At 48.4% G+C, this 11,348-nt stretch overlaps 2 protein-coding genes across 2 annotated transcripts in view; both read right to left on the bottom strand.

The window, feature by feature from the left end:
* Nucleotides 1-11,348, bottom strand: part of LOC135815482 (large ribosomal subunit protein eL20-like) — a 40,386-nt gene that overhangs the window by 3,027 nt on the left and 26,011 nt on the right. The gene's annotated exons all lie outside the window — the stretch shown is intronic.
* On the bottom strand, nucleotides 5-1,399 carry LOC135815469 (AP-2 complex subunit sigma-like). The gene has a single exon (XM_065328771.1). The coding sequence runs from the start codon at nucleotides 1,214-1,216 to the stop codon at nucleotides 788-790; it is 429 nt and encodes a 142-aa protein (XP_065184843.1). The 5' UTR covers nucleotides 1,217-1,399; the 3' UTR covers nucleotides 5-787.

Raw genomic sequence — 11,348 nt, 5'->3', positions numbered from 1 at the left:
AACGTGGATGCGCGGACTTTACTTTTATAATACTTGGATGTATTCAACAAACATGAAACACTTTACGAACTTAGTCGTTGGAACAACCAACTTCATGAAACACTTTAGCATCAAGAATTCAACAACCATATTTAAAACGAAAAACTGTATAGCTCCTCATAATAAACAAAATAGGAAAGGATCATAAAATTTGGAATAGGGTCTAGACAATAATCAATATTCAGTCCGGTAGAATTTGTATTGTTCAGGTCTTTAAACTGAGGATGCAGATGTAGGTATGGATGAACGCGGGTATACAACGACACACATTGTCCACACTTCAAATGCACCAGCTAATCTTTTACATGTGTACCAACATGGCTTTCGCCTTCATAGCACAGGCCATGAGGCAGAGAATGGTGCCGGTAGAGACAGACAGAGACGGTGTGTGTGTGTGTGTGTGTGTGTGTGTGTGTGTGTGTGTGTGTGTGTGTGTGTGTGTGTGTGAGAGAGAGAGAGAGAGAGAGAGAGAGAGAGAGAGAGAGAGAGAGAGAGAGAGAGAGAGAGAGAGAGAGAGAGAGAGAGAGAGAGAGAGAGAGAGAGAGAGAGAGAGAGAGAGAGAGAGAGAGAGAGCCTGGAAACTCCAACACAGCATCACACGATCATTTCATGGCTGCTGTTCTGTCCACCACAGTTCACTCATTGCATGGCTGGGTCACTGCAAAGGTTTGCCTCCATGCAGCGGAGTAGCAAGTCGGTACATGTACACAGTCCTTGCAGCCTAATCACACTGCAGTCCTCCATCGCGCTACTCCAGCGTAGCATAGTGACCCAACATAGTCAGCACCTTGGCCTGGCTAGTCTCACGTATTTCACCAGCCATAAACATTTCGTCTACGCACGCATAGACCTTGTAGAAGTTGAACACTAAGTCCAGCTCGCAGACATTCTGGAAGTGCTCGTTCAGTACCTCGACGAAGTTGTGTATTGCCTCCAAATAGGAGAGGTTATTGTCGAACGTGTCCACGCAGATGCAGAAGTACAGGCCGGCGTAGCGGCGGTAGACGATCTTGTACTGACGGAACTCGACGAAGTTCGTGTGGCGGGCGTCGCGCACCGTCACCAGCGCATGCACCTCCTCGATTAGCTTCTGCTTCTCGTGCGCCTCCAGCGGTATAAACCACTTAGCCATGCGCGTCTTACCAGCGCGATTCTGAATCAGGATAAAACGAATCATGATCGCAGATCGTCCTAGATCAGCGCTGCTTTCTGCGGTGAATAACTAAGTAAGCTCAACGGATTGGAATCGAGGCCGCTTCACAGACAACCCTACACCAACGAGCAACGGAAAGAAGAGAGCTCAGTACAATTTTTCCTCCGGCTGCGGATCATGCAAGGCTTCAAAACTTCCTTGAACTGCGTTTGGACGGACGTAGACCTGGTAGACGGGTTGGCAGTGCGCAGACAGACGTGGGATGGCGCTTGGCTACTGCACTCAGTCACTGGAGTCTGTGCCTGCATACTGTATGCATGTCTGTATACAATGTACGTAGATCATAGACATAGTGCAGTCATGCAGATGCGGATGGCACTGGCCGCAGCGCCGCCAGGGCTTTGTTTGAGGCGGTCTAGTAATTACGGTAGTATTATAAGTAATATTACAAAGGGGTCCTCCACAAAATATCAATATTTTTTTAGAGAAGATTATTGGTTCGCTTGGGGGGGGGGCACTGTTCGTCTCGTCCTCTCTGCTCTCTAACAGTAACAGTCTAAGATTAATGTCGATTCAGCTTGTCTTATATAGCTTATTGATTGCGGTAATCTCTACATTGTAAATATTTATTATTATTTTGGACTAGTACTGTGCAAAATACACCATCATGACATGATGGTGTATTTTGCACAGTGTCATCACTACATTGTAGTGATGACCTACATAAGTGAAAGGCAACCCCAACAGCCATGGCAAGCCGGTTCACGGCTGTCAAGAAGCGGCAACTAAGTTACTTAGAAAGATGGCGTCGGTTCGAGATGGCATGGTAACCGCGCACGTGCCGTGGCTCGTGACTTGCTCATGTATGCACGCAAATGCAAGTCACAAACTCACAAAGATCGTCTTTGCATTTGGAGAAAATATCTTCGACTCTCTTTGGAGGTTGGCGAGGTTTGCCTAATCTTTACTTGATTGCGATGCCGGTACGTCCTCTCAATAATTAGAACAAAGAGAGCTAATGATCGCTTCATTGCTGAGCAGAAGTAACAATCAACTCTCCTCATGTCCTCAGTGCCAAAGGCAGACGACTGCAATTCCACAACGCTCATTTCACGATGATGGAAACAATCGTGTACTAGTACACACTTGGACCATTTGGTCATCCCTGTTCTAGCCGCTAGTCCGTCCAGCAAGCAGATATTGACTATTACGATAAGGACACCTGCGTGAACGAGGGCTCGCCCAGCAAATTCAATTCAAGACGTTACTCCAGTCAAGAATTAGGGTCTTTACTCGAGAACTTCACAAATACAGGTCAAGGCACCCCACAAAACTGATAGATGGCACGAACGAAAGACAAATAGGCTAGACAAAGTGTCCCAAGTGATTGAAAACAGCAGATCTACCAAATAAGACAGCTACATGTGCCTAAACAACGATTCCCATACAGTAGAGAGTAGTATCAGGCAGAATGAAAGCCTTGGAAGTGCACAAATACAGCCACGACCGCCACAAAAATTGGACGACCGCCACAAAAAAATTCTCATTGCTCTACCTCCTTGAAGGGTGAAAGTTACCAGTTATCCTATAGCGATGTCAGTTTATGCCTGTTGGAACCCCCCACAGCCCGCACGAAATACCTTTCAAATAATTCCAGGATGCAATTGCAGCTCCAGACAGGAGGAAGAAGAACACCGTGAAAAATAACGGCAACGATGCCCAAACTCTCGGGAAACGGCTGAAGTCTTCCTGAAGATGTTAACATTGAATAGCCATCGATTACCAGCGTGGTTTGGTGACTTTAGAACTGTTTTGAGACTTAGAACGAAGCGATATCTCAAATTTGATGGAATTGTTACCTGTCAAATGCGTGGGCGAGCAGGCCAGCTGACTGGTTATGCATGAACATGCATGAGCATGCATTGATTTTTCATGGTTCACGTGCAGAAAACTAAGTAATTAGTTGCCGCGATCCAAGTGCAGCTAACAGCCGAGAGATGAGAGACTGTGGCAATGTTGTAGTCAACGACAACGCTGCAGCAGGCGCTAGCATGCTTGATAATGACATGATAGCAGTATACGGCTAGGCTGTCAAGAAGCGGCAACTACTTAGAAAGATGGCGTCGGTTCGAGATGGCATGGTAACCGCGCACGTGCCGTGGTCCGTGACTTGCTCATGTATGCACGCAAATGCAAGTCACAAACTCACAAAGATCGTCTTTGCATTTGGAGAAAATATCTTCGACTCTCTTTGGAGGTTGGCGAGGTTTGCCTAATCTTTACTTGATTGCGATGTCGGTATGTCCTCTCAATAATTAGAACAAAGAGAGCTGATGATCGCTTCATTGCTGAGCAGAAGTAACAATCAACTCTCCTCATGTCCTCAGTGCCAAAGGCAGACGACTGCAATTCCACAACGCTCGTTTCACGATGATGGAAACAATAATCGTGTACTAGTACACACTTGGACCATTTGGTCATCCCTGTTCTAGCCGCTAGTCCGTCCAGCAAGCAGATATTGACTATTACGATAAGGACAACTGCGTGAACGAGGGCTCGCCCAGCAAATCCAATTCAAGACGTGACTCCAGTCAAGAATTAGGGTCTTTACTCGAGAACTTCACAAATACAGGTCAAGGCACCCCACAAAACTGATAGATGGCACGAACGAAAGACAAAATAGGCTAGACAAAGTGTCCCAAGTGATTGAAAACAGCAGATCTACCAAATAAGACAGCTACATGTGCCTAAACAACGATTCCCATACAGTAGAAAGTAGTATCAGGCAGAATGAACGCCTTGGAAGTGCACAAATACAGCCACGACCGCCACAAAAATTGGACGACCGCCACAAAAAAATTCTCATTGCTCTACCTCCTTGAAGGGTGAAAGTTACTAGTTATCCTATAGCGATGTCAGTTTATGCCTGTTGGAACCCCCCACAGCCCGCACGAAATACCTTTCAAATAATTCCAGGATGCAATTGCAGCTCCTGACAGGAGGAAGAAGAACACCGTGAAAAATAACGGCAACGATGCCCAAACTCTCGGGAAACGGCTGAAGTCTTCCTGAAGATGTTAACATTGAATAGCCATCGATTACCAGCGTGGTTTGGTGACTTTAGAACTGTTTTGAGACTTAGAACGAAGCGATATCTCAAATTTGATGGAATTGTTACCTGTCAAATGCGTGGGCGAGCAGGCCAGCTGACTGGTTATGCATGAACATGCATGAGCATGCATTGATTTTTCATGGTTCACGTGCAGAAAACTAAGTTGCCGCGATCCAAGTGCAGCTAACAGCCGCATATATAGCTAGCTAGTACAGTCCAGATCTAGTCAGACCGAGTTCCATCATAAAAGAAGTAAAGCACGTACAAATATTCATACTGAGTCTAGTCTGTAACATGACTCGTACGAGTCGTAGTAACTCGGGTCCGGTCGTTGTGTCAACGTTCGATAGTTTTTGCGAAGTCACATCGTGACTAACCAATACTAGTTAGTGTATGATTATACTACAGTGTAGTAGTAGCTGATATCTCTGCAAATGTGCAGCGACAATTCCCGTCGACATGGTCATGCCGGCTCAGCACTATGTAGACTGAGCTGAGACAGTGAGAGTCGTTTGATGTTGCAATCAGCCATCATGTGACGATGTGGAGTCATGCTCAGTCTAACCGCTCAGGCCATGATTGATGAATGAGGTAGAGATATAGTACAATAATCAATATACCTGCAGGTGATGCTACATACATAGTCATCAGGTCATTGTCAATGATTATGTGCGCCTGGCCTGGGTTTTGCTATAAAATCACATGTAGGTCAAAGTCGACTGTCATATCGAAAAGTGTAGCCGCTGTTGATTTTGTGACGATTCGGTATAACTAATACTTACTGTAAGGATCCACAGGTACTAGTACTAGGCGGTGCAAAGCCAAAGGCAAAGGTCTACTGAACAGTCAGTAGTGACCTGTACTGTATACATGTAGTGGAGTGTAGTACTTCATTGTAGTAAGTGGCAGATCTACTGATCAAGTCACGTATAGCTAGCTATAAGAGGTGCGTGGCTAAATATAGAACATAACAAGTAACATGGCGGCTGCTACACACTGTCTTCATGGCATTCTGAAGCGCTTTGGACTGGACCATTTCCACGTCGAGTACAACGTCTACTTCTCTAACCATCTTCTCCATGCCGTAGTCGCCCTGCACAAGCTGGGAGCTAGCGAGGAGCGACTAGAGCAGTACGCCAGGGAGATCTCGCAGCAGTTCGAGCCGACACATCCATCCGAAGGTCAGTTAAGTGGAGATGAGTGGAGATCACTGCTGGGCAAGCGGGAGCGTTTCCCAGATCTGTGCCAGTTCTTCCGCCAGGAAGTTGCTCAGCGTGGTGTTAGCGGCGCTATTGGCCACTACATGCCATCGTTACTGAACGGTGGAATTGCCTGTGCGGCCTTTCATCCCATCATTCACCTTGGCTATGCTTTGCTGGGTGAAAGTGACCAAGACGTGGGCGATGGCCTGGCTTATGTTGTCTTCGAACACCGCTCACCGGCTAGTGATGCTGCTGATCATGCTATCCATCAACGTATGGGCTGCGCAATGTCCACGGTAGAAGGGAAAGCGTCGACTGCTGTCCCGCAACAAGCCGCGGTGCAGTTCACCCGGCTTGATCATGCTCTGTTCAACCTCTTGCAGAAACTGAGAAAAGATGAACGTCTGCAGAAGCTCCTGCCCATCCTGTACGAGCGTGTGGATGCACGTGGACTGGATGTCCTGGCTGCGGAGACTGGATTTGGCTTGTTCTCGAATCGTCTGTTCATTATTCAAGACAATGCTACTGAGCTTATCAACGGGCACATGGAGGAATCAGGCCTCTTAGCAAGCATCACCACGGAAGAACGGCTTGACAGTCTCTTTAGGGCAGTCATGCAGGTAGCTGTGGGGACGTATGCGTCCACCGAGGTCCCAGACGATTTCTTTTTGCTGCATGGCGTCACGTCAGCCTACGCTCTTCATCAGGTGCTGCCACACTTGCCCAGCCTGGCCGATCGGGTCAACGCCGTCGCCGTGTTCTGCCGTGATCTTCTCACAGCGTTCGTTCTCCGCGACATGCCTGTGCTGGTTGGCTGGACTCCGGACGAGTCGGATCTACCCAGCTGGGACGAGATCAAGGAGAGAGCTACTGCGGACGAAGACGAGCACCTTATCAAGCTTGTGTTCACTTGTTCCGCCATGGAGCAGCTGCTTGGCAAGAGTTGGAATGGTTACCAGTTGTACCGTGCAGTAGCAGCATACAAATCTGGCCTTAGGCAATGGCCGAGGGGCAACATGGCACATGCGAGTGTCTGCTCCAGAGCCGGGTCAGCCGCCTGGTCAGGAGCCCGTTTGGAGAAATAATACCGGGTCACTTGTGACCCGGTTGGGAGCCATATCAGCTACATGCAGCTAGCCATGTCGAGTACTAAGTTTTCAAGGAGGCATACACTGATATGACCAGTTGCAGCTACTAATGTACATGGAGGCGCGAGCAAACAGATCAGAGTGCCCAGTACAATCCGGCGTACATCAGGAAGTCGTAAAATATGTTGCGACTCCCAGCAGTGCCAGTAGCCGCACTTGAACGTACCCGGCTCTGACCTGGCTGCAAGAGTTGTGCTAGGTACACGTGCATCATCCGGTTGGTTTCCTAGAGCAGACACTGCATACATGTGAGCTCACACTGCATACATGTGCCTAAATTGCGACACCTATGTGTTGAACCATTGGTACACGATGCCCGGTATTTCCCAAGACAATGCGTGTCATTGTGCATTTTGTTAGTGATTGCCAGGCGTACAAAGCACACCATTCTTATTGCATTGATTTTCATGCTGTTACTACTAGCAGCATTCCTTTCAAGAGCCACCTTAAACGCTTGGTATCTTGGTTGCTATTTTCTAGTGACCTTTTTCCGTTGCAGGAGGATTGATTTTTCTGTTATAAGTTCTTGAGCCATGCATATTGAAGTTTGAGTACGAACTTTATCTGTTTTTCCCCAGTCGAAACCCTTTTCAAACGTTCACGTTGCTCTTCTCAACTTTCACTCCATATGCTCGCTCGTTAGATCCAGTGACCAACATGATGATTGCTGGTCGCACGTCATGCTCTGAATTTTGCCGAACACTGACAAACTTGCGTTCCGCATCATGCCGAAAACAGGCAGTTTTGGAGGACTACAGCATCATTCAGTGCCCCCCCCCCCCCCCCGGTCAACTTCGGGGGATGAACATGTCACTAAAATGAAGATAGAAAACGCACACCGCAGGGGCGTAGGGGCGGACCACCTTTTTAACACAATGCCAAAAGTGCCCAGCATGCAGGATTTTGCACCCTAATTTCAAAAATTCCCCGGGGACCACCTCCAACGGCGGTGCTACACGCCTGCGCCGTTTCAGTACAATACATCAATACAGTGGCATTTACATGACATGTACATGCCACTGTATTGATGATTATTTTATTGTACATGTACCAGTGTACAGCATCAATCAACTACTCAGTCTAGACTGAACGCAGGGAGGAGTTCATAAACCCTGAAAGTCTGGCTCACTAGTCACTGTAGTCACTGGAGTGGAGGCAAGCGGATTGTGTGTCTTACTACTATTGAGTATTGCCTGGCCCGCTGATACTGATAGACAATGCTAGTGTAATTTGAATAGGACTATTATTTTGTTAATTTGGATATACAGTGTGCCTTTCACACTCTCCTTTTTTACATAACATACGGCCACATTATTATTACTCATTTAGTATTACTAATACTATTTAGAAAATTTAAAACACGCTATGCGATATGCATGCCCGAAGCCACAGTTTGCGCCCATGCCCAGCTGTCTGCTGAGGCCAGGCCTCCTCGCGCAAACGGCCAAGTAGATCTACTATTGTACTAAGTAAGTACCGTACTGACTACTGGCAATATATGTTGCCGCGTAACGCGTAACGCAGGGGGGTGCGGCGTAACGCGCGACCAGGCTAGTGCGACAAATTTTCGTTGAGTTCATAACGCGCGTCCGGCGGGGTGCGGCGATCTTTTCATTGCAAAAAAGGCTGAAAACTGTGAAAGCACGTGTACCGCGTGGTGAAAAGTTCAAAACTGGACGCAGCAGGAAGTCCTGCAATAGCAAAAGAAGGACTGCGGCAATATAGAAACCTGTGTAACGGCTCCTGTGCGACTTTGCATGTAACGCCCTGTGTGCGGCAAACATGTGCCAATGTAACGCTTCATGGCCTCACTGCGGCAACATTATATTGCCAGTACGGTAATATTATTAGTTACTAAGTAGGTAGGGTACCGGTAGACTACCGCAGTAACAATACATGGCAGATCTACCATGATGACTAGGCGCTACAAAAACAACGTAGCTAGCTGGCACTCTTGCTCGCACTGAAATCATGATAATGATCTGATCCTCGACTGTAGACTGTACTTGAGTCATACTCCACACATCATCGATGCATCGGTGATAATGAGTATGACTCTGACCTGCTGACTGACCCGTCAAAAGAAAAACGATTGGGAAATCACCGAGAACGTTGAAGTGCCGTTCGACATTCCCTCACGGCGTCAGCATGGTCAGTGCAGTGACTGTACAGGTAGATCTGGAAAGATTAATGCCAAGCTGGGATAATTCTAAAGCCAGTCAAGAGTTTCTTGCAAGTGGCTCACAATGGTGTGCAAAGACCTGACTGCCTGGAATCGCTCTGGATGACTTAGCAAACTGTCTATCACGAGACAATAATCTGTCGATGCTGGCGAGTGACACTGTAAAGGTCTACCGTCTATGCCTTTACAGCCTTCGATCAACAGCAACAGCTGACAGCCTGTGTAACACATGATTGTATTGTAACTATATTACACCAACTAAGAAACGACGTTTATGTGATCAATCGGAGCTCACTATAAAAGACGACTCCGAGACAGCAACGGATCATTCAATACAGCGAGCATACCATTGCTGGAAATTTTCGCTCAACTACGTAAACTTACCGCATCTGTCTGGGGGCGTTGTGTTTGTAGAAAGGGTGAATATCGAGTTCAACCCGGACCAGGCGTGGAAACCAAAGACTAGAGTGTCACTAACCGTGCGTGTGGATCGTTACTGACGAAACCAGAATCAACACGAGGCTTGAACCATGGCGCAAACCGCTGGCCTCCTCTCTTTGCTGGCGGAGTTTGGCATGCAACGCTTCCACGTGGAGTATCGCGTGTACCGCTCCAACCACTTGTTGCATGCGCTGGTGGCACTGCACGGTCTAGGCGCTAGGGACGGGAGGCTGGAAGAAATCGCCAAGCACATGGCCACGGACTATCCCCTTGAGCCGGCACGAGCATCTGAGGGTGACCTGCAGGGGGACGAATGGAAACTGCTGCTTGGCAAGAAGAAGAGGTTCGTAGACCTGCGCAAGTTCTTCACGGCGAAGGTGGACTCTCTGGGCGCAGGCAGTGCGATCGCCGAGTACTACACGCCGCTGTTGGATGGCGGTGTTGCCTGTGCAGCGCTGCACCCTCTCATCCACTTAGGCTATGGGTTACTGGCGAACAGTTCCCAGGACGTGGCCGATGGCCTGGCGTATGTAGTCTGGGCGCATCGGGCTGCGGGACACAATGATGGCATTGTGTCGACGGAGGCACGGGACAAGATAGTCCTGACGGTGGCGTCAGCTGATTCACCATTACCCAGCTGGGCAGGTGCCGTGGCCAATGCGCCGAAGCCAACTCACGAATTCCTCGCCCACCCACTGTGCAGCATACTGCTGGGAATGAGGCGAGACATCCGTCTGCAGCGCACTATTCCCGCACTGGTGGAGCTAGTCGATGAGAATCTGGAGAAGTTAACCCCGCTGACTGGATATGGCAAATATTCGCTTCGATTGTTCCACATCCAGGACAGCATACTGGATATAGTCGAAGGTCACCTTGATGACAGCGGCGTTCTAGGCAGTGTCACCAGTGATGAGAGTCTAGAGCAAGTGCTCTCCACGCTCATGCAGGGCATTCTGCTGGCGTACGCGTCCACGGCGAATTCCGACGACTTCTTCATCCTGCACGGCCTGACGTCCATCTTCGCTCTGCAGCAGGTTTTGCCGTGCCTGCCGTCGTTCGCTGCTCGCCTGGAGGCAGTGCGTGTGTTCTGCCGTGATCTGCTCTCCGTCTACATTCTGCAGGACATGCCCAGCTTAGTGCCGTGGTCCGTTGATCACGCCGACCTACCGTCATGGGATGAGATTAGAACGCACACGGTGAAGAGCAACGACGAGCACTTGATCAAGGTTGTGTTCACGTGCCAGCGTATGGAGCAGCAGTTCGGCAAGGAGCTGCTGGGCGCCGAGGTCTACCGCGCCGTGGCCGCTTACAAGTCGGGCCTTCGCCAGTGCTAGTGGCCACGGTCATGATGGGGCCCTTGCCTGCACCACGATCACTGCCCGAAAGCTCAGTGCAGTGATATGGCCTGACCATAGTAATAACGTGTTACACTGTAGTGCAAGGTTGAAGCCGATTCATTCTGGGATGAATACAGCTGTACTTCGAAGGAAGTACAGTGGTCCCTCTATAATCCGGCACCATTTGTGCCACGAAAATCTGCTGGATAAGGGAGGGTGCTGGATTAACAAATCTGATTTACTGCTGCAATGTACATGAAGAGGACCTTTTGGCTACTGAAAATTGTGCTGGTTTATCGAGGGTGCTGGATTATAAAGTGCCGGATTAGAGAGGGACGACTGTACTTATGAGTTTATATGAAGTCGTCAGCTCATGTAATCGGTTCTTGATTTCTTGACTTGTGTCGTGGCAATAGCAGTTTGCAAATGCACGTCCTTTTGCACTTGTCACCTTTCGAAACTTAGCCTTGTGTACAGAGAGCGTGTCATGTATGGTCAAATGATTTTGAAGTTTCTTTCACATGTCACTGTGCCTTGCCAACATGCCACAACAGATCATGTTTTGATTGTACCCAAATATTATCTTGTATCCCCACCAATGCCAACAATGTTGGTGAATCAACCTTAGCCTGCAGTACTTCACCAATCTTTTGAAGTTGTGGATTCAACACTGTAGGTGCCAGCCAGCTCAGCTCACAGTGGAATCAAAGCAATGAGTACAGGGCAACCTATCA

Source organism: Sycon ciliatum, chromosome 4 (assembly GCF_964019385.1).
Source record: "Sycon ciliatum chromosome 4, ocSycCili1.1, whole genome shotgun sequence".
In the NCBI taxonomy this organism is placed as follows: domain Eukaryota; kingdom Metazoa; phylum Porifera; class Calcarea; order Leucosolenida; family Sycettidae; genus Sycon; species Sycon ciliatum.
This window is presented reverse-complemented; position numbering and strand designations above follow the sequence as displayed.

Bases quoted from the DNA above. Each gene is read 5' to 3' on its own strand.
- LOC135815469 (XM_065328771.1), bottom strand. From the start codon at position 1,216: ATGATTCGTTTTATCCTGATTCAGAATCGCGCTGGTAAGACGCGCATG.